Here is a 24,205-nt window from a genome sequence, read left to right on the forward strand (position 1 = left end):
GTATCTGCAGTCTAGGTTTAGCACATGCAGAATTAGAGTTTGAGACAATGTCATTGCCAGATTTCTAAAGTGCCCCCAGTTTGCACATTCTGCTACACACAGTTGGGCAAGCAATCTTCCACGTTAATTGTATAAATTGCTATTTCAGATAGCAATGATGTTACAGGCCAGATTCTGGGCAAATGAATATTACAGTCAGTCAGCTTTAGGTACCAGCTTAAATATTTGACCCATCAAAATTATGGGCTCCAGTATTTCCTTGAGACATTGGAATACCAAGTAACAAACAACAGTGAACCTAAGCTGTTGTATTGTAGGAGCTGTAGAGGCTGCAGTAGCTAAATGCCAGTAATCAATAAACATCAAATTAGGATAAGGGAATACCTTTTCTTGCCAGTTTTAGACCATGTTAGCATCCTCAATTTAAAAGTTCAAATATACACAGAGAACATTTCAAAATTACAACAGTGGAAAAAGAGCAAAAACAGGACAGAAAGAGGGAGCTGAGAGAGGATAATGGTGAAGCTGAAAGTGCTCCAGATGAAAGTAACAAAGGAAAAATATGCGTTCATATTATTAAAGATAAAGTAAATGCAGGCCACACCATCAGACGTCCATCCAGCTCAACTTAGGTCTTGATCCTGCCATCAGAGAGGGATTGTAGAGAGGAGACTTTTATTTATGAGACTGTTTTATTACTCTTTAGGTTTTTTAATACCTAATACATGAAAATCCTCTAATATACAGATTTCTTTTAGGTCACATTCCTGCAATCACAATAAAAAGGGAAAACTGCTTAAAATACAAATTGTATTATGAGTCTTCACACAGTCAAAACTCATGCAGGAAGTTCATAAATTCACCAGAGTCCATCCACTGTCATTCATATGTCCTTGTATTGCAGAGAGGTGTTTTCCATCTCAGCAGGTTATTGTTTAATAATGCCTATTTTCTAGATGGAATGGTGTTGTAGGAATTCTGTGGGGAGGCATGTTACGGTGAAAACAAGACCACTTCCAAATATTAAAAAAGTCCTGCTTAGTCTCCTGGTGACAGAGAAGGCCAACTTCACCCATTGATTTAAAGGGAGTTACATCAGACCTTGAACACTTTAGCCCTATGAGCAATATATTGCAATAATTGCTATGAAAAAAAAAATCACCTTGCTGCTTTATTTTTGTGCAATTTGTAAAACTGGAATATAATTTTGCCCTAAGAGAGTAACTAAGTTGATTTGGTTTTGTTTTATTATTTTTTTTTATATAAATTTAAGCCCAGAACTATTTGTACATCTCCTAATTGCAATCTCTGACTCTCTAGCAATCAAAAATAAAGCACATGATATTATAAAAAAAATGTTTTATTTGTTCAAATTGTGTACCCCAACAACACTCCGTGATACTGAGATTTTTTGTTGTCAGCTGGTGAATGAGCAGCAAGAAAGCAGACCACTTCTGAGCCCCTCCATTGATGACTTTCTCTGTGAAGCTAAACCAGAAGCTGTTGCAAGGCCTGTAACATCAAATACTGCAGGTAACCAAAATTCTGTACTATCCCTCATGAGAGAGAAATAATTTTAGTTTTATTTTAATTGTGTTATATTTTGTCAAGTAATTTCTTTTAGTCTCGTATAAAAAAATACTATTTGCACAAAATTATAAACTGATATTGTAATTGTTTGATCTATTACTAGAAAAAAAAATGCTTATTACATTTCAGGGCAAATCTGATGTGATCCAAATCATATTTATTCTAGCTGATCTCTGAGCTTGAATTAAAGGGAGCTTCAACAGGAAGTACATAGCAGATCAACAAATTCTCAATCTTTGTTTTTGTAAAAATATAACGTATGGGTAAGCCACATTTACTCTTGTTTTAACCAAACCCATTCTTTAGAAAGATGTGGATGTCTGAGAAAAAGAGAAGAGATATCAAAACAGTTTATCCAGACTTGAGTTCAGAAACTTCAGTACTGAAAAGATCCAAGAAATTTCTTGCCTGATTTGTTTTGTGGTGAGATCGTAAAGCAGATAATTAAGAAGAAATCCTGAAAGCCTTCTGAATTAAGTGTGTTGTCCTTTGGATGTGTTTATAGAAATTGGCATTCTTCTATTCAGTATTTGTGCTAAGGTAATCTAACCATTTGAGTTGATTTACTGAGATACCATAAAATCAATAGTGCTACCATGTTCTGTTGCAGTCTCATAAAATGATTTGTCTCGTTAGAAGCCATTTAATTAAAATCCATATACATCCAAATTATTAAAATAACTAAATGACTAATTAACAGCTGGGTGATTATCTTCACATCTAATTAATGTGTCTAAAGCAGTATGCAGTTTCTAGTAGCAAAACTGGAACACTGAATTAAATTAACAACTGTAAATAGTATTTTTTCCTTTGATATAACTAAAGATATTACAGGGATTAATATAAATGTTTCAAGTTGTTTAAGACGGTGTTGTAAAAATTAAGGATCTTATATCTGGATAAGATCCTATATCTGCCTTGAATATCTGTCAGATTTGGGGCATTTTAATCAGATTTTTATTTATAAGTTTTTTATTTTGTGAAGACTGATGAAATCTGGTGATTTACCAAGAAGACAGATAAAGCACTACAAGAGATAACATTAATATATGTGTCAAAAACACCTCCCCTGTAAACTGATAATGCAGAGGAGGGAGTTCTGTCTTTTGTATGCTAAAGAATTTCCAATATTACTCTTCAAGCAACTTATAAATGAGAAACTCGGACTGAAGCCTGGCTTATATACTGATATGGTCTTTAACAGAGCAAGCAATAGAATTTCTAATTATAGTTAATATTTATCTTGAAAAGGACAAACAGCAACAACAGTAGAAAAAATTGCTAACCATACAGTTATTCCTTTTTGACCAAAAAAGCTGGCCAAATGTGGGGCAACGCAGATTTGTTTGCAGGAAGAAAAGACTATGTCATTGTCTTTTGTGCTATAGTTTTCTGCACCCTGTTTCTTCCAGTACAGCAAAAATCTTTACTGTCAGAATCTCGGGCCCTTTTTCAGTCACGCATAGATGCACAGCTCTCTCATTGTTAGGATCATATTCTCAGTGCTAGACCTTCCTTTGTTTGAAGCTTTTCTAGCACAACTGTTCTTTCTCACCTGTTTTGTATTTTCTGCATTTCTGACAGACACAGGCTTCAGAGAATAGTGGCATCCATTGCTTTTTGCCAAACTTTAACCATGGGCAAAGCAAACATAGCTCTTGTTTTCTCCAGTTCCTTTCCTAATTTAGAAAGATTTGTTCTTATTAGCTTCACAATTACATTTGTTTTGTCAAGCAACATGTTCTAATATGTGTGATGGAACCTGATTTTATATGCAATTCTTTTAAATTAATGACAAAAAACACAGACTACAATTTTTAGTAGAACCTGAAAGAAGTCAAACTGTCACTGAATTTAAAAGAACTAAACATCTAACTTCCCTCTGTAGTTTTAAGCTTTGTCCAGAAACACTTAAAGTACAAAGGTTAGAATATTTTTTACCTTATAGAATCCTGGCATCACAGAACTATCTAGGTCGGAAAAGACCTTCAAGATCACCAAATCCAACCATCAACCTAACCTACTAAATCAGGTCACTAAACAATGTCCTTTAGTACCACAAATGAATTAATAGTTTAATGAGAAATGAATTAGATGAATAGTTCTAGGAAACTAAGGTGAGTTGCCTACTAGGAAAAGAAAGATCTGTTCAAAGTATTTTTTTCAGAAAGATTTTTTTGAAAGTGGTTGTTTAATGGAAAAAAGCATAATTCAGCATCTCTGAAAAAAATCTCTGAATGTGAAATGTTAGAGAAAGCTGTCCATTCTTCAGCTTTTTCCTTAATGGCATGTGGTACAACAACCTAAGCAGCTGTTACAAGTATTTGGTAAGCCATAAGATTAAGCCAAATCTACCCAAAAACTCAACTGTACAGGGAACCTTCACAACATAAGAAAAACTGTGGACTAAGACCTAAGAGGATGTTCTGAAGATTTTCAGAGCAAAAGCCTTTCTTGCAAATCAGGCTTTTTTAAACTGCATCCAGTTAAGCACCTGAGATCACTAGTCATATTTGAGTATGCTGGTCATCATCTTTAGCAGGAAATACACATCTACTATAGTCAAATGAAAATGCATTAACTTAATAATTCCTTTTCCAAATTAAAAAAAAAAAAAAAAAGGTTATTTGAATTAACATTGAATTCTAACATTTTGTCTCTAAGTGTTATCAACAGGTTTGGATCTCTTGGATCTTAGTGAACCTGTCTTACAAACCCAAAACAAAGCAAAGAAATCAGAGAATCCATCAAGAGGTGAAGGCTTAAAAGCTTCAACCCACAGAAAGAAGACAGACAATTCTGACCTTATCAATGTGGACACTGAGCAGAAAGCCCAGACCGTCAGAGTTTCAGACAAGTCTTCACTAGATTTAGGTAAGAGTGTAGCTATTATATCAGTGTTATATAGCCTTGCTTAGCACAAGTTTCTCCTCGTTACTAGCACAAAATAATGAGCAAGATCTGAATTTCCATTGCACTGCACTTTAGCAGACAGTGTAAACTTAACTTTGTGTAAACACTTTGCCTTTATCATTATACATATTGTCAGTAAATGTGCAAATAAAGATCTGAGTCGATTTTACAAAAAAAAAAAATAGGATCAGTAAAATGGTAGAAAAATCTATAAGGCTATCATGAGAAACCAATAAAGGGCACAGATCAGAAACAACCCACACTGGGTGTCCTTTTCAGATCTGCATGTGTTAGAAATACACAAGAATTTTTTAAGTAGTGCTTCACCTGTGCATGCCAGAGAAAAAAGTTCTGGACAGAAGAGCTATATTTATACAGATTGAACAAAAACCTGAATACAACTCAATAGCCTGCCAAGCATGATCTATAGATGAGCTTTGGAAAAGGTGAATTTAATTTAGTTCCATCCAAACTAAATTACTTGCACCGCAACTGAGAAATTTGCAAGGTAAATGTAATTTATACCAAGGTAGCAAATTTTCCTTTCATCAACATAGAACATTTATATAACTTTATCATTGAACAGGAGCTAAATATCTCATTTTTGCAAGTCAAGTCCAACATATGAGTGAATCCTATTGGTTGCCTACACAGTCATTTGTGAATGGTAGTCACCAGAATAAATTTTATTTATACAATTTGAATACAATTAAGAAATTAAAATATATTCCTATCAGTATAATTTTATCAACAGATCTAAATTACATGCAAACCAATGATTTTAAATTGAGATTTCCACTGACATTCTGACCATGAATCTGCTTTTGGTGGCCTTAAAAATCATGATTTAGAAAAATGTTGCAAATTCCCAAGTATTTTTACAGAATATCAGCTAGAAAGGTGCACATTTCTGTCTACTGGACTTTAATTAAAATAGTCTTTGGTGGCATGGCTTCCCAATTTCCTCTGAACTTATATTCAACAGAGGGGAATTAATTCAAGAAACAGTAGTTTCTTTGATAGGTTCATATCTTCTTTTGTTATCTTTCAGTTGATATTCAGACACAGCTAGAGAAATGGGATGATGTCAACTTTCACGGAGAGAGGAGCTGCAAGGTCCACCCTTCTGCAGAACGAACATCATCATCATCTAGAGCTCCATCAAAAGAGCTTTTATGGTATAAATTTTGCTTTTCTTAGAAAAATATTTCCAGTCCAGCTCTCTTAATTAACGATGACAAGTCATATTATTAAATCTGTTAGGATTACATTGAAAATATGCAAGCAGACATTTTGGACGATGTATCATAAACAAGCACACTATAAAATTACATTTCGTCAGCAATTTTTAGTGTTGTGAAGAATAGCAGGTGCAGTTGCTAAATAGATGGTGGTGAAAATTCCACAGAGGGATACAGTGATCCAAAAGACTACAGATGTGAGTAAAATTAGTAAAAAAAAGATACTTTGCAGTGATGTGACAGTCATTGGATACCCAGTGTAATTTCTTTGCTATCAAGAGGCCAGAATTTCTGTGTGGAAGACGCAAGAAAAAATATACAAGCCAAGTATTACCTCTTTCACACAGTTCAACTAAAATTACAAAGGATGTAAAAGAGGGAAGAATTGGGCTTTGCCTTTAGGACAAGGTCACATAGATTAATTCTGCTGTCTTCTTGGTATATAAGCAACACTCATTCGCTGCATTATGCATGACCATGATTATCATTTTCGTACACTAGAAGCAGATTCCTGACCAACTGATGCTCATCCTGTGTCTTAACCAGCCCTTTATCTGAGTGTTTCATTAACTTAGAGCTTTATAGAAGAGTTTCGCTCAGTTAACCTGATTTTGGCCTACAGGGCTTCATTTTCTAAGGAAGAAAATAGGATCTTGTGGCACAAACAGGCACATAAGCCAGGATAAAGTCTTGCAATGTGGTTGTTGATTCTTAGATGCTGACTGCAGTTACATTCTTGTGTCATTGCCTAAACCTCATTTTGCATTTCTATGAAATGGAAGTGTAGTGGTACAGGCAAAGTCTCCATTCCATTATAGTAGTTTAATGCCCATACGTGCTTGGTGCTTTACTGGTGAATCAGGCCTGATTCCGTTTTGTTGCATTACTATTGTCTGCACAGAACTGAAAAATGGAATAGCAGGAACACTGAAAAGGGTTCAGGCACTTTTGAAATCTCCAAGTTAAACAATTCAGTTAAAAGAGTTAACCTAATTAGTCTGTATGAGCTTATGAACCTGAAATAGATAAGGCAAAGCATCTTAGTCCGCAGTGACGAATATGTAAATACATTATTTCTAGGTCCACAGAAAATAGATCACAGTCTGAGCTGACTAATGTCAAGAGTGCCTTGGACACTGATTCAACATCAGAACTAGAACTTGCACCTGCAATACAGGTAAGAAGATCTGGTAAATTTAGTAACATTAAAAAGGCAAGTAGGAATTGTCTCATTGGCTAACTGTTCACATGCTGGAAGAATTATTTAAGGGAAATTTTCAGGATCATCAGTTAAAAGCCTCATACAGCTGAATCTTCACACAGCTTCCAAATTAGTATATTACAAAATTAGCATAACTGTCAGCGTATCAAACATTCAGAGTTTAACACTGCAGTGAACTGTGTGACCTTCCTGTACAAAAAGACATCAAACTGCAATTTACAGCAGTATCTTCTTTCCCTTCCTCCAGTTCTGAAAATCAAACTTCTTATGGTTCCCTGTTCCTGTAATATAGCTTTTCTCAATGTCTCTTGGTCAACCAGGAATACCCAAAATTGGGAAATGGCAAAGGAATACAGGAAAGAATCATTAGGCCAACATTCATTAGTAGTTTATCTCCACAGGTGGGAGAGCAGTGTGTTCAATGGACTTTTTCCTGCTGGAAAATGAACTCCAATAAGGAGGGCTCTGGGTTGTAAATTTGTAGATTTGCCCAGTTCCACCTTCATATAGTATATTGAACAGGACTTTATGGAAATTACTTAAAGTCATATGGTATTATATATATGTATGCATATATATGTACAAATACACATTTATATATGCATTCATATAGTTCAGATTGCTTATACACCTTATTTCCAGTTTTTTGTTTCTTAACTGAAAGTTTTCAAGTTCAGTCAATGCTACTGGCAGGGGTGAGAGTGAGTTGTTTGGTGGATTCACTTATCGTTGAAAGCAATTTTTCTCTCAATTTTTCTACAGCTATTTTTAAGCCTGCACTTCAAAACCTTTCTGTTAGATGTAATATCTGGAAATTAATGAAAATTAATAGTCCCATTTGAAAATGGAAAAATGAGACACCAAAATGCCAAATGTCTTTTTTGGAGATCATGCACCAGTTTTTGCAGAAAATAGAAATAGAACCTAGTTATCAAGACCCATTTCTATATTTTCATTAGGGAAAAAGTGAAAAAGTCTCCTTTACTTTCCTGCCATTTCTACATTACAAACAGGATAATATATTCTTTTTTAATTTTTATTTTTCCCCTGGAAGGTTTAACTAGTTCTAATGCATGATGTCTTTTTCATTCTGTACAATATTTATACATCTTAGTAATGGAAAAGATCTGTTGCATAATATCCACTTTAGATGGACAGCATCTTTTCACATGCTTTGTCCATCTTCTCTTGAAGTACCCCTGACCACTTTTTAGGAGGCTATTCCTCAGCCTAATAGATCTAAATGCCATCTTTATGTTTAACCTAGATGTGTTTAAATCAAGTAGATAGTCACCGATTTTAAGTCTGTGGCTTTCTGTAAAAGCAATTGCAAATACAGCACCTCTACTTTATATGGTCTATTTCCCATTCTACTAGAATAACTGCAGAAGCAAAAATCAGCATTTTTAATTCAGTATAGATTCAATCCTTTGAGTCTCCGTACTATTTTATAAAATGGATGGTATTTGAAAATTTAAAAATCTTAAGTTGAATCAGCCAACTTGAAAGAGAAGCAGAGTATAAAATTCTTATCTGATGCTCTGGTACATTTCATGTTTTGTTTTGCTTTATCATAAGCTCCTTTTTTTCAAACTCGTGATCCACTCAAGTCATGAAATGTTGTTGACCTGGTAATTAATAGTGCTTCATCCTGCTTATACTTGGACTGTCAAAGTTGTCAGTCCTGACAACCAGGCTCATCTGTCTTAACAGAGTTCTTAATCTGCTTGTAAAAGAAATCACATTAGCAGTGCTTTTATCAAAGCATATGTTTACCATACTTTGTCCTCTATAGATCTTGTCTATCTCGTTTAAGGGTAACCTTTGCATATGCACCAGATTCTGTCATACCCTAAAGATTTCATCTTGTCAAACTTGCTGCAGTTAGCCATCAGTAGTTGCTGAGACAATTGCCTTCATCACTCATCTTTGATGTTAGATTTAGTTCCTCAAAGTGAAATACTAAGCAACTAGGTTACATTTTCATTAAAATTATGCAATCTCCTTAACAAAATCCTGTGTTTACCAGCGCTTATGTCATACAAAATCACAAAGGCAAGCTTTGAATTAATAAGAATCATAGAATGAGGAAGAAATGTCTCTGAATGTTGGAAAGGGCGATAGCATGGTAGCTGTCACTGGATGTGGCCAACTTCCTTCTTAGTATTCTGCTCACATCATGTTTCCTATTATTAACTCTTAAGCTGTATTGGCCCAAGTATCTTTGTTCATTCTTTTATCTGCCATACCAGAAAGTTCCTTGATACGGTTTTATTGGTACGAGATATCCTACAGTGATGGGGTTTTTTGAAGGTTTATTTTCTCTCTGACAGTTACAAACTACAGAGGGAGGTAATATGTTAAAATGTATATGCATAAACTCTGCTTATGTTTTAACTTTCAAAATACAATTTAAAACTCAGGTCTCATTGCTCACTCAGAATGCATACACAAGAAACCTCGACATACTACAAACTATACCTAATTCTACTATCTCTACACTCTTAGACCAACGTGTATCTCAAAGCCTGTAAACCTTAGAAACATGCAGTTTTGGGCAGCAGTTTTTAGAATGCATGATTTATTCCCCACTTCTCCCAGATACATATGGTAAGACAAATGGCCTGGATTTTTTTGGATGTGCCAGTTACTCTAATAAAATTAAGTTACAAGGGACAGATTTAGCTCGTTATTTGAAGACCTGCTCAAAATTTAAGACTATAATTTAAGCCTCTCACCAACAGTTAAGGTCCAACAGCACATAAGCAGACTACAGGTGCAGGAAACTGCGCAAATGTATTGGAATGGAAGATTTTGTTCCTGAAGACAGCAGCCAGTGATCAACTACAGCACCTCCACTGTAGAGTGGTGAGCATATCAAACCACAGTGTATGCAGGCTGTCCATGCCTCAGACATACCCATTCCACCCCGACCCATACTACACCTTGGGCTCCCGTTAAGGGTCACAGCTGCAGAGTCCCAGTCCATCACCAGCTGGAGAGGTGAAGTTCTCCAGTGCTGGCACTCCATTTCCATCCCCTCTCTTCCTGCACTAGCAAAAGGCAGCATGTTTGTTACACATGGGGTTTTTCATTTCTGGATATCACAACTCAGAATATGACTCTGCATTGTCTATATGCAAATGTAGCTTATGTGGGTTTTGTTAATTACTTCTTTTTTCCCCTCTGATTGAGAGCAGGTGTGCATTTAATGGAGGAGAAGGTGTATTTCTGTGGGGTTATGCAGAGAGAATGTGTATGCTGTGATATGAGGCAGAGGAGGGGACTTGTGTGCTTCTTTCTTATCCTCTTTCTCCTCACCTCTCTAACTGCCCCAACAAGCTCTCTCCCCTTCTCCAGTACTAGTCAGTCTAAACATCATGATTTATGCTTTTGTCCTTGACCTAAGGCAATTACAGTCATTAGAAGCAAAAGATTCAAAAGCTGATGTAGTCAAACATTTTGCAAGAGTCAACTCATAAATAGTGAAAAGGCTAGGAACATAATTAATGTCTATCAACACACTTTTGCATCAAGAAAAAACAGATTTTATTCTTGGATCAGATTGCAGGTTGGGTTGATAAGCTGCTGTGTGATACTCAGCAAGATGTTTGACTTAGTGTACTATATTCTGATTTAAAAATTACCACCATGCAATATGAATAAAGCAGCTGTTAAACAGATTAAGGCTAGCTAACAAGTTCTCAGGACCGGTAGTTATTTACTAGGAATTGTAATCATAAAGGGGGATTCTTCTGACATTACAAAGAGAAATCATGATCTTCAATATTATTGATCTGAAAATAAATATGCAAGCCATTCCTGGTGAAATTTGCATATAATGCAACAGTGGACAGAATAAAATGTAAACAAGGGAGTCATAAAAATGAGCTGGTGACCAAGATACCTATATAAATATGTATTACAATACGGTTGCTTGAAAAATCATATATTACAGAATGAGAATGCAGGCTCTACTTACAACGCTATGTTGGAAGGCAATTCTGAAAAGGATCTATGGCTCAGAGTGTACGAACATGTCACTGTGAGTGCTCCCTGTGCAGTACTGTGACAAGAAAACCATAGAAAAGCAGGCATAATTAGTGGGAGATAGGAGATCGCTTGCTCCCTGCATAAAGAAACAGCAAGACAGGTATTGGACCATAGTGGTCACTTTTGTTGTCTGTATGGCTATACATTAAAGCTTTAATAAATTAAAGAGGGAGAGTAAAAGTGCCACAAAAAGGTTGAAATCTGAATAAAATGGCTCATAACAAGCTAAGATCTTAATCTCTTTATAACATTTAAAAGATAATTAAAACCAGATTAAAGTAATGGGTATCTTTCCACAGAGAAAATAAGGGGTACTAAAAACTGCTTCACACTACTGGAGAAAGGATAAGAAGTAATAGCTGGAAACAGAAATTAAAAGTAATAAGAGAAACGAGGAGGTCAATTAAACAAATTTCCAAACATAGTGATAAGATTAAGGTCTCTTGATAACTTTTAATTAAACCCAAGCACATTCCTCAAAGACACATATTTCAGACAACTCCACTTACCACCAGTAGAACATCACTTTCATCTTATGGATGTCCAAGTGACAAAAGAAAACATAGAAACAAACAGACTATTTGAACCAGTTATCTCTTCTGCCCTAAATTCTGTTAATCAGTAAAATAACTGTTTTGTGTATAGGAACAAAACAGAAACTTTAGGGCTATATTGACAAAGTATGTCATCTTTCTAGTTAAAAAGGCATGAGTATACACAGGCAGACAGACATGTCTGACCATGCTTTGCACATTGTATGAACGCACAGGAATGTTATTGCATGTTTCATTCCAAGAAAGCAAATTCCAACACTTGCAGATACAGCCCAATGAGTCTGAAGTGAGCAAAATTAGTCTTTTAGCAATGTGTCTTATTGAAATTGAATATTATAAGTACAGTCATCAGAAACATAATTATGTAAATTAATGCAGTTGGGACCATGGTCAGGCAAATGGCTAATGAGTTTAACCTCTGACAAACACGAGAGAAGGGATTAGCAGTCAGAGCTCTGTTTAGCAAGATTAGGCCACTTTGTGATTTTCTATGCCATCACTGAATACTGTTTGTTTTTGTATTGTGCCTTTTGTGCAGAAAGCATTAATAAAATGTTTTTTAGCAAGAGAATAGGGAGAAACTTGTTATGGACTTCCAATGGGATTGACTGATAGTAAGGTGTAGAAGGGAGCACAACTACTGATTGTAAAATGGATTTATCCCTCCAGTGAAAGCCATAGCAAACCTGTCTCTCCAACATGATCCCAAAGCAGAATCTGAAAGAAAAAATCAAAATATACAGGCAAAATGAGAGGCTTTCTTCTCGGAATATACTGAGTGGAATGCATTGCCACAGTCATAATACAGAAGTGGGAACAATTAAGGTAAAAGTCTTAACAAAAGAGCCATCTATTCCCTTTTTAGCCCAGTCCTTTCATTGTCTTTTCTTGGCTGTCTCTTTATTTTTCACACATCTTGAGTAATAAGAAAACTCTAGAAAGATAAGTTATTCTGCTTCTGATGAGGAACGATCTTTCTACAGTGTATGCGAATTCAGAGGAATTCATGCAGGGACACGATTAGTTTTGCCCAAGAAAAACGCCATTTGGGGCTTGAGGCAGTTAAGGAAATAACTCAGAAATTTAGCAGAGAGTATATCATCCTATGCTGAGTTATTCTTTTATTTTTTAGGCACGATCAGCTAAGGAGCAACGTTGGGGAGGGCCTCTTCTCTCTAGAAATCACTCCTTGGAAGAAGAATTTGAAAGAGCAAAGGCAGCTGTTGAGGTATTATTTCATTTACTGTTCTCATTTTCATCTAATGTTCTATGGATTTTGTATTCATTTTGCAGCACAAGTAGAGGTGAAAGTTGGAAGTGGATTATTCAAAGCAGAGAAAAGATATGGTTCCTGGAGTTACTCATTTAAGATATCAGTTTCTCTCTTAACAAAAAATACAGCCTTAGCTATAAATGGACATGAGCCAGAACTAACTTTTCAAAATTGATTTTGTCTTACTCTAATATGTGGGTCAAGAAAAATTCCCCGTAATGCAAGTACTTCAAAAATAAAGGTATATGAGTGAAAACTGTTTTTTCCCCAGCAACTGAATGTATGCAATCAGTTATTTCAGCTCAGACACAAACCAATTCTCCACATTGAAACTGGAATTCAGAATCATTGATAATGATTACTTGGTGTAATGGATGAGTAACTGCACATACAGCCGTAATCAGTGCATTTTTATAATTAGCATTATAATAGAATTATAGATAGAATGTTAAACATCAGTGTATTCTCTTCTCCTGATAAAGGAATTTAGTTTGAAAAGGTGAAGGTATTCAAATAGTTCTCTTATCTAGTGTTTTTTTTTTCATTAACTTCTACTTTTCTAACATGAAAAATGTCTCTTGAGTGTTGTCCTATGCCACTACTCCCAACTGAAATCCTGCACCAGTCTTAAGACAAGGTGGCATACAGATTTTTTAACAGAATCCATCAAAAAATAAGGTACAATTGTCAATTCTGAGCATCATATCTTCTCCGAGGTTCAGTCATAACTGTTTAAAATCCCATTGCCACAAACAGCCAGGACAGCTGCATCCCACTGAGGGATTTTTCCCACTGAGGGAAATTTTTCATGATATGATAAGACTACATGATTTCTACCATGGTTTCACAGGGTCTTAATGCACGTAAAATATCATCTCAGTTTACAAAGTTAAAATGGACACGATCAGTAAATTAGCTGTTTTATAAACTACAGACTGAAGAGTTTATAAATTTGTATTCTCTGAGTGCCTTTTTTCCTGACCAATTAGATTAACAACTTTAAATAACTGTTGGTGATGCATATGTTTTGTTTTGTGGTTTTTTTTTTGATGTGGCACATCATACACATTTGTTCCTGGCAGGAAATGAGAGACTTGCTTTCAGATCACCAAAATTTTCTAGGTGTTCCTAATTGCACTGCAATATGATCCTTAAGGTGGGATATGTTGTGCAGTAATCTGTGGTTGAGACACAGAGAATCTGATGGTGAACATCTCTGCATTACAGTTAGTGGTTAAGCAAATGGTGTCAGTACTTTTGCAGTTCCCAGAAACCACGTGTGATGGGGAGTTCCTAGACAGATTACAAGGCTTTACTGAATTACTTTACGAAATAAAATAAGGAAGAGAATGTATTGTAAAAAAAGGTCATTCTGAGACGACAAAGATTATTAAAATGCTTTAATGTAGTCTTGCAAACAGCTATTAAAAAGATTCTAATTAAATGTTTCCCTAACTATGTAACTGGAAGTCTAAGTAATTCTTTCTGCTTAAAATAGAAATTTAGACCAGGTAGTTAAAATAGAAAGGAGATGATTCTTCAAGATCTTATAGTTATTTTCATTTGCATCTGAAAAGCATTGAATTTTCATCCTAGCAAAAATGAAGTGGTAAGAAAGTTAAGGTGATTGAAATAAATTGAAATAAATTGCAGGCCATCTTAGAAAGATTAGTGCTTTCTTAACCAGAGAATAGATACTGTTCAAAAATCCTTCTTTTAGGCTTAGGATGTTTCTGTAATATTCCTCAACTGGGAAAGCTCTGAGTGGTAAGATTAGCCAGAAAACTGATCAAGAAAAGGAAGTGAATCTGAGGTTCTTCATTGCCTGCTTTGAAAGGAATTAATTAAAAATTCGGTAAATGAAGACACCAAACTTTATCCTCCACCCAATACTCACTTTAGAGCTTTGGGAATGGTCTTAAGATGTCAAACTCTGAGATTAATGAAAATCTGTGAGGTAATTCTTTCTTAAGTAGGTTTAAAGATGTCTGTGTCATTGGGGATTCTTTAAAGAATACAGAGGTAAGTAAATTAGCTTTTTTACTACAGAGGATCTAAATGCGCTTGCACTGATTGGGTCCTTGCAGACTTGGCTACCTTTTCTTTCATTCTGGAAACTGGATTTGATTTTTCCCTTGTCCCTTTGCTAAACACTTGAGGGAAGCACAAATAGCCTAACATCGTGATTTCCAAGTGCCATACCAAATATGGTCTAAAATATTTTTTCTAGTAATTAGATGTTTTTTACCAATAGTCAGTACTTTTGAATTAAAAAAAAGAAAAAAAATGCTAGCATGGGAACTCAGATCCCTCCTGTGTCTATATTCTGTTAATATGATTGTTTTATCCTGCACCTTCCTACTGGTAGTGAGTTAGAATTAAAAAACATGAAACCAAGGAAGTGCAAAAACTTCCAACAGAGAAATGTCTCAGACATGGAAAAAAGCAATTTTAATATTTTCTTATGCCATATTTCCCTGGTGTAGATATTAAATTGCAGATGCCACGCTGTTTTGTGAGCTTACACAAAAGAAATTTTAAACCATCCTTCTTGGCATCATTTTATTTACAACATGAGCCCTTACTGTATAATAAATATACTGTTATGAAGCATCAGAACATATTACAGCTAAATTTTGTGACAACAGTTGTTAGTAGTAATTAATAAGTGCACAAATTTAACATATTGATGCAGTAATTCAAAGGAAGAACAACCACAATAGCTTTACTACAGCTTTATTTTTTATGCATTGGTCAAGAAGAAACATTGCAAACTGAGTTTTAGCAGTATGGGACAGGCAAAATTCTAATCAAATGTGATGAAAACCAGTAAATTTAAAAATCAGCCATCAATATTCTGAAAATCCACCCCCACTCCCGCCATTGTATCACAGGAAATAAAGAACCTGAAGAAATTTTGTCTCCCACTGAGACTGCTTCAGCATATTTTTAAATACTAAGGGTAAAAACAGTCTCTTTGACAAAATGCAGAATATTCTGCAGGGAAGGAGTCAGATGGTATGAAACATTTTTCCTGGTTGTCATTTCACTCAAAGGCTGCAGATGATCTGAGAATATGTTAAACATGTTCAACTGCTCTGAAAACTTTTGATATGTCCAAAGCAATTTGCCAGTGTTAAGGTAGGAAAAACATTGAAATGAAATAATTGGCACCAGTCACATAGCAAATAGAGTTAAAATTAAATTTAGGAGTCTTGATCCAGAGCCAGATTTTCAGAAGCATTCAATATTAATTTAGCCCTCCTACTACTGAAGTCAATGGAAAAACTGCCACTAATGACACCTGAAATAGCCTTAGGCCTTTAATAAAGACCATGCAATATTTACAGTCCTCTTCTTCAAGGACATTAAACTGCTCTGCTATTGACATTGTTATTTGCCATGGCAATATTATGGCATTTTGTCAGGTGCCATGATTGAGCATGATCCAGTTGCTCAGCGCGGTTTTGCCGTAGCGGTTTCAGAACCCGCACGTACTGAATGCATTTAGGAAGCCATAGCTGCTGCAGGAGTTCTGAAATTGAAGGGAACTCATAGTCCTGTTGTCCCTCCTCATCAGTCCCAGTACAACCATACAGTCCCTGGCTCCAGACTTTCCCAGCAGGTCCTGTCCTTTCGGGTAACTGGACCCTTAGTATATCTGGGCTTTTATATTTCACAGCTTTAGAAAACAGAGGTATGGATACAGTCCCATTTGGGTCAGCATCACAGAACAGTTATTTCTCTACTAAGGTAGTCTTACGAAATTCTCAGAGGCTTTCCAGAGAAAGTATGTATCTTACTCCTTTCTCCCTGTATTCTTTTCTTCCAAACATCTCCGTTAAGACTACCACCTGTACAGATGTGCATGAGCTTACGTCTGAACTAATGAAAAGTGTTCTTGTGAAACTCCACAGGAATAAGAAGGTGACAAGAAGAGTTGCTTAACACACAGTTATGTCATAGAGGTATCTCAACACTTTACCTGGTGTTATGTAATAATTAAAATATTCTGTAATATACATTTATTTAAGGCAAAAAAATCAGTTAATCCCCTGGAACTCTGGAAGGCTGATAAGAGAGACATCGTGTCACTTTAAATGTATTAATATATAATACCTTAATATTATATATATATATATATTAAGATATATATATTCTATCCTAATAATATCTATATTAATATCTTGCAGTCGTAGGCTTGCTATCCCACCACACCGTAGGAGTGGAATTCAGACAACTGAACTCTCCTAGACTTTGGTTTCCTGTATCAAAACCAACAACAGTTCAGGTGCCCTTCCAGGAAATTCCATACAGTTCTGTACAGCTACACCACTGAGGGTTTATCATGACATGAAAAGGAAAATCAAAATCATAAGAACTACTCGCCAGGCCAAGGCGAGGCTATCTTCCCTCCCCAACAGCCACATGAAGCACTTAAATCCATTTTGCCCAAACATGCAAATCACTAGTTATAGTTGCAAAATAACAGTTCGGTCCTGACCCCTGTCCAAGTAGTATGTGATGAGATAATAGAGCTAATAGTTTAACTGGACTTCTCCCCAATACATTTTTCCTCCATTTTTGATTCACTATAGATAAACATTAATCATTGTTATTTGAATGCATAGTAATTCATTAGCCTTTTAAGTAGAATATGCACACAGTGAGCTTCTGTGTGAATTATAAATATGTAACTAAGCAGCAGTATTTGAATTTAAGACTTAAAAACACTAAGTGTTTTTATATATGAAGTCTAAATGTGATTTGATATGTTTCCAAGTCAGTGGGTCGTATAAATGATTTTTGTGGGAAAAAAATGCAAGAAAAAAAATCTAATATAAACATCATATACATATATATCATTAGTTCTATAACTTAATCTGTTTTAAAAGGCATTACTAATTACTTTTCTGTAGTTATATTAATATTAATCTACAGAAAAGGGAAATTTCCACTCCTTTACCTCATCCTGAATCTCCAAATTACTTCTAGTAAAAACACAGTCAAGTAATTTTCTTCTTCAATGCAGCACAGATTTGCACTGAATGCAAAATAGACCATGGAGATATTTGTTGAACAGGATAGTTTAAGGGATTCAAGTGCCTCTGCTCATGCCTGATAAAAAAGGGCGAGATCTGAATCATTATCCTGGCCTTTTCAATCCCTAAATGGACATTTCAGCACAATCTCACAACTATTTAAAAGGCTGTATTTCCTTCAAATTTGGAATGAAAGCAAATTTTGAAACCTCAGAAGTTGTTGTGTAACAGAGTTGTCACCTTCAGTTTGCTTCTATTAAAAAGAGTGTAATCTCTCCAGGCGTGAATGATTCACGCTCATTTCCTAGTCCGCAGAGTAACATAGCAGGTATCTTCACAGATCCTGCCACTGCATAATTCATGCTAGTCTGAGTCTCCTGGATATCAGGAGGCAGATGACACAGGAAGAGTCAAAGGGAAATGCCTGTTAGATTTCTAGACAGGGAATGCACCTTGCCATTTGCAAACAGCCTTGTGATTTATAGTAATTGCCCCTATTGATAGTGGTTGCAAGCCCTCCTAACCCTTCATATCTAGTCTCAAATGCTCTCATTGCTGACTCATTCTAGATCCGCTAATAGTCTGCGTTTTCCTTTTTCCAAGCACCTAAGAAGGAGGCCTGTGGCAAGTAATGCAATCACAGATTCAGATTTTGCAAATCATGCCTGGCTGTGCAGCCATTGAGTGATTGATCTTGCAATAACAATTTGGACAAAACTATGTGGACCAGTTTCTAACAACTTTAAATAATTTTGTTTAGTACCTCACTCTCAAATAGGTCTGTCTATACCTCAACAGAGTTATTTGTGCTATTCTCTTTGACATAAATAAACTAAGAAACTGCACCCTCAGTAGTGCTGTTTCACTGAAATACTGGCCGTGCCCTTAACGAACTGGAGAACTTTGTAAAGGCTTGCAGTGCTGAGCGTATATTCTGCTACAGGGCTGCCCTTCAGGGCTATGACTAATGTGTGGCAGCTGAAAAAATAGCACCTTATCTTGGATTTCCGCCACTTTTTTTTTGTCCTGTTTCTGTTTCTTGACATCGATTTCTAGCAAACACAGTGGTTCCTTCATTCTGGTTGTTACCCATCCTAAACCTCATTTGTTTTTAATCATTTCTATTTCCCTGTTACGTGTTTTTCCCTCTTGACTTTCAGCTAAATCTTAGCCTTACTGTACAATTTTATAAGCTCTTACAGATTCCTTTCACCAGCACTATATATGTTGGGATTTCTCCACTATGTCAAAAGACATTTAATTTGAGTTCTCTTGTGCAAATGCTCTCTGTCTAAGCTTTCTCATTACTCTTTTATGGAGTAGAAAATGCTGAATCTATCAAAGTAGGATACTTGTTCTGTTTTAAACTGGTTTATCTATTGTTATTCTTTAACATGTATGCTTAGGGTTGTTTTTGTTTTGTTTTGTTTGTGGGTTTGTGTGTTGTTTTTTTGGGCAGTATTCATTTCATTCAAATTGTATGTAACAATTTGCTGTTAGCATCAGTGCAATGTAGTGTAAGCTGCTGCAAATCCTGCTCCAAATAGAACATATGCTGCCTCTGAGATAAAGAGATTTCTGTTGAAGAAACGCATTCCAATATAGGAGATGAAATTTAATTACATGGAATTCCAAATTTGTACTGTAGTATTTCAGTCAGTATGATTATTAATAGAACAAATCCTGCTCAGCAAAATTGCCAGACTCAGGCCACTGGTAGAAAGAAATTAAAAGCTCACCATTTTGAGTTTTGTTGCTCATTTTCTTCTTTTTTTTCCTCTTTTTCTTCCAGTCAGACACAGAGTTTTGGGATAAAATGCAAGCAGAATGGGAAGAAATGGCTCGCAGGAACTGGATTTCAGAGAACCAGGAAGCACCGGGACAAGTCACCATCTCAACCATTGAGAAGGTAACACAAAGTTTTTAATACAGCACATCCTTCCTGTGAAATTTTTAGATGAGCGTCAGCTGTTCAAGGGAACCCAAGAAAACTCTTCGAAAATAAGGAAACTAATTTTACCCAAAAGAGCTCATCCTCTTTAAAGTGTCTGTGAGCAGAGTAGATTTGGAAGAGTACTGTAGTGAGAACACACTTAGACATGCACACAGTGTGAATTCAGCCAAATGGATCACAAAGCAAACTGCTGGATTCTGGGCACTTTGAAGACAGGTGCTTAAGGAAGAGCAGCAAATACTAAGAAAATCTGGGCTGACACTTTCAGAGAATAAGAATGACATATTCTGTCTCCCTTCTTCATTGCCTCCATTGTGTGCTTTATTTTTATTTATGTAGCCAATATTAGCCTACACACTTCACACTGCAATGTGTGATAAAAAGGCAAAATCTAAAAAAAAAAAAATCCTAAAATAGATGGTTGAAACACCATTCTATATCTTGAAGGTTAATTGAAGATTTCAGGGTATTAATTGAACAGAGATCAGGTTACAGTCACCACAGGGAGTCAACCCCTTGAGGTGTGCTCTTAACCATCAAATTGGATGTCCTGGGCTCATGCGAGGTTCAGTTCTGCTAATACTGCAGTCAGTGTGAGCTTGTACATTATCTTTGATGGAGAGTCCAACATGAGTATCAGTAAGAATAACTTCAGAGCTAAAGTAAATATACAGAGAGCACAATATAAATGCCCAGTGGTGGTTAGGTTTTTTGTTTGTTTTTGTTTTACAATTCTTGTAATTTAAATTTCACAGAGTAGCTCGTACTTTTTTTCATAGAACAAAGGATGTTTACATCCATTTGGAAAATTGTGAATCATTTAATTTTACAGTTGCTATTCCTTACTGCAGTGCTTCATCATGGGTCCTTTAACTCTCTTCTCCAGGGATATTATTTTCATACAGAAAACCCCTTCAAAGACTGGCCAGGTGCTTTTGAGGAAGGACTTAAAAAAATGAAAGAAGGTGACCTGCCAGTTACAATCTTGTACCTGGAGGCTGCAATTCTACAAGAACCAAATGATGCAGAGGTATTCACTCTTGTGCCTTTTATTGACAAAGGAAAAGGGGACACCCTTTAGCATGCAAAGATGGAATGGTTTCATGGCTCAAACCTTAGCTAGTCATGACTGACTGAAACAGATTGAACAATAATGGTTTTGGAATAGCATATGCCTTGAAATAGATAAAGGTGAGCTCTTCGTAAAATGAGAATCTATTATTGAAATTATAGAATTTCCAAGTTGTCATTTAAAAGTATTGAAGAGACAATATTTCAAACTTTTCATTTTTTTCCTGATATTTTCAACCTATTAAACACTTCTATTGAAAAAGCCATTGAGTGATTGAACAAGAATGCTGACAAAAAATTTAAAGTTATATCAATTTCTACAATATTGATGTTTTCAATGGGTATATATTTAAAGTCTGTTTTCTGTGAAACCTGAAAAATATTTACAATATTTACAATTTAAGTATCTAGGTTTCTTTGAATCTCTTGCTACGGTAAAATAAACAGCAGTATTTCAAAAAGCCCAGACCTAGAATCCTTTAGACCTATACAACTTAATAGTTGTTCTTCACTGTTTTCCATAAAAGTCTAGTTATATTTAAAATATACAGTAACTCACATTTGAGAAAACATCATGTGATTATGCACTGACAGAATACCTTTGCACTGATTGATTACAAAAATTAACAGGCCCAAAGATATTCAAAACTGCATTGATTTGTACCGTTGGTATGTTCACCATAGAAATATCTGTAATTAGAACAGATCTACTTTTATTTACTTCCCTGCTGAACAGTGATACTAGTTGTAACTCTCCTTGTGCTTGGGTATATATAAAAAAATAATACAGTGATGATTATTTTTGCAGGCCTGGCAGTTCCTGGGTATAACACAGGCAGAGAATGAAAATGAGCAGGCAGCCATTGTCGCCCTCCAAAGGTAGATGAAGATAATTGCTAAGTAAGGGGTCTAATGAGTATTAGGTAATGGAAATGTAGGTATACTTAACCTCATACTTGTAACACAAAGCATTCATTTAACTAAGTAAAGTGTTGACATAGGTGCAGAAATCTTCCCAGTAACTTCAGAGTGATTAATATTTCTGTTTAATGAAATAAGTACAATATTTAATCTAGTAATGTAATTAGTTGCTCAGAAGAAAAGTTATGTGGCCTGATAAACATGAATTAGACATAATGCAAATAAAGATTCTTTTTGATATTCTAGCCACTTGGCATATTTTTTGTAGTCTTTCCTTTAATGAAGAAGTTTTCTTAATTGGAATGAGCACCCTCCAGCAGCTGAATACTAAACTGAGAACATTTATGGTTGATAGAGATATAAAGATGATCTTATGCTTGTATGTAAAATGTCAGTTCCAAAATATCAGCATTAGTATTACCTTTCTCTAGTGGGTTTTCATGTCTTCACTTGAAACAAGTACCCTCTCCAAATTCAATTGCATTAGCGTTAACCATCAAGTCACTTCACCTAAGGATACTCTAACTCATTTGTGTGTAACTTAGTGTACCACCTGATAGTGAAACCAACGGATTGCCTGATTGACGGCTTTCCCATTCCCACGGATTTAAAACAAGAACATTCAAACAATAGACCAGATTCTGTTTTCATTTCATTATATATGTAGCTGTAGAAAGATTACTCAAGTTGACTGGCTCTAGCATTATCAAAGAATTACTGAGAATTTAGCATCAGTGTCAAGATTCATAAGAAAGAGATTTTTGTCTTCAGAATACTTTTTTATATAGCTGAAAATCATATTAAACTGTTTCCTTGAATTTATATGAAGCTTCTTTTTATTTACTAGGCAGATAATATAAAATGAGTCTACCCAATCAATGTACTCATAACCAAAAGAATGAAAACACAACCTGTATACATATGTTTACGTGCATACATGTGTGTGTATGCACAGGCATATGCATGCATATGTGTGTGTATACATGTGCATAATGCTCATAATGAAAGTATTATTGGTTAGATTTTATTTGTGTGAGTGATTGATTATTTTTTTTACACAGGCTATTGTGAAAGAATTCAAGAATTGTGTTTGGCTAAAAAAAAAAAAAACAACCTCACAATATTTTTATTTTCTGCCCAGGTGCTTGGAACTACAGCCAAACAACCTAAAAGCTCTGATGGCACTAGCTGTAAGTTATACGAACACTGGCCATCAACAAGAAGCGTATCAAGCTCTAAGAAACTGGATAAAGCAAAATCCAAAATACAAGTATATAGCAAAAAGCAAAAAAGGGTCCCCAGCACTTACCAGGAGAATGTCTAAAACATCAGACGAAAGGTAAACGCAGCATAAATCCTGATGGCAGAAATTTAACAACCACTACAAATGATGGTGCATTCAAAAAACAAAAAAAAGTCAATTAGTTGGCAGCCCTTCAACATGTTTTCATGAGCCCAATAAATGTCTCTGAATTGTGAGATGCATCATAAAGTCATTAAAGGCATAAATATCATTTATAGAACCAAAACACTAGGGCTATCTCACTGCGTGTCATTTTGAAGACAGGCCTTACGTTTTACCCTTATCACTTACAAGCCTTGGATTGACAAGATAATTTAGTATAAGCAAAAGTAAAATATGCAAGTTCTGCTTAATGCTAAGTGCATTATTCTGCTGTGGCCTCATCACCCACTGTTGTCAGTGTGAAGGCTTTATGAAGCCTACAGTGAGTATAGATGTCTTAAATTATGGCTCTTCAGGGGTCTTGGGTAGTTACTTGATCTATGCCTCTTAAGAATGATTACTATTTTTACCAGTCTAGATCTCTTTTACTGCTGAGAAACCCATCCTATTTTAATACCTTTGGTAAGCCTTCATGTTTTCTTACTTGGATTCATTGCAGCACTTTGACTTCATTACATAGATAAACTCTTGAATTTCAGAAATAAGTTTACTACAGGACCTGGAAGTAAGCCTTTGTTATGATGAAGTTGAAGAAGCTTATTTTCAAATTTTAGGAGTATATCACTTCTGATACATCCAGTACAAGGATTTTAATTTCTGGCTTTGCGATCAATACTTCAATGTTTGCAAAAAAATGTAAGATGCAACTTTATGTTATTTTTCCTCCCTTGTCTAGCTCATTACTTGAAGAAGTAAAGGATTTATACCTGGAGGCTGCTCACCAGAATGGTGATATGATAGACCCTGACTTGCAGACAGGACTTGGAGTTCTTTTCCACCTGAATGGAGAATTTAACAGAGCAATAGATGCATTTAGTGCTGCTTTAACTGTTCGTCCAGAGGTATGCTTTTTGTTTTTACATTTTTAAGAATTTAGTTTTACAGGCTGTTTTCTTTCTTGCCTCT

The 24,205-nt window shown here is 35.4% G+C and overlaps 1 protein-coding gene across 3 annotated transcripts in view; it reads left to right on the forward strand.

The window, feature by feature from the left end:
* PEX5L (peroxisomal biogenesis factor 5 like) overlaps positions 1-24,205 on the forward strand; it is a 109,114-nt gene that overhangs the window by 76,531 nt on the left and 8,378 nt on the right. For all 3 annotated transcript variants that reach the window (XM_040567180.1, XM_040567182.1, XM_040567183.1), the window contains 10 exons: positions 1,422-1,533; positions 4,255-4,464; positions 5,555-5,681; positions 6,825-6,921; positions 12,706-12,801; positions 19,681-19,797; positions 20,729-20,872; positions 21,722-21,792; positions 22,976-23,173; positions 23,976-24,141. In XM_040567180.1, the coding sequence (XP_040423114.1) occupies positions 1,422-1,533; positions 4,255-4,464; positions 5,555-5,681; positions 6,825-6,921; positions 12,706-12,801; positions 19,681-19,797; positions 20,729-20,872; positions 21,722-21,792; positions 22,976-23,173; positions 23,976-24,141 (1,338 nt within the window). The remainder of the gene's footprint in view (positions 1-1,421; positions 1,534-4,254; positions 4,465-5,554; positions 5,682-6,824; positions 6,922-12,705; positions 12,802-19,680; positions 19,798-20,728; positions 20,873-21,721; positions 21,793-22,975; positions 23,174-23,975; positions 24,142-24,205) is intronic.

The sequence above is a fragment of the Cygnus olor genome, chromosome 9, assembly GCF_009769625.2.
Source record: "Cygnus olor isolate bCygOlo1 chromosome 9, bCygOlo1.pri.v2, whole genome shotgun sequence".
Taxonomy (NCBI): domain Eukaryota; kingdom Metazoa; phylum Chordata; class Aves; order Anseriformes; family Anatidae; genus Cygnus; species Cygnus olor.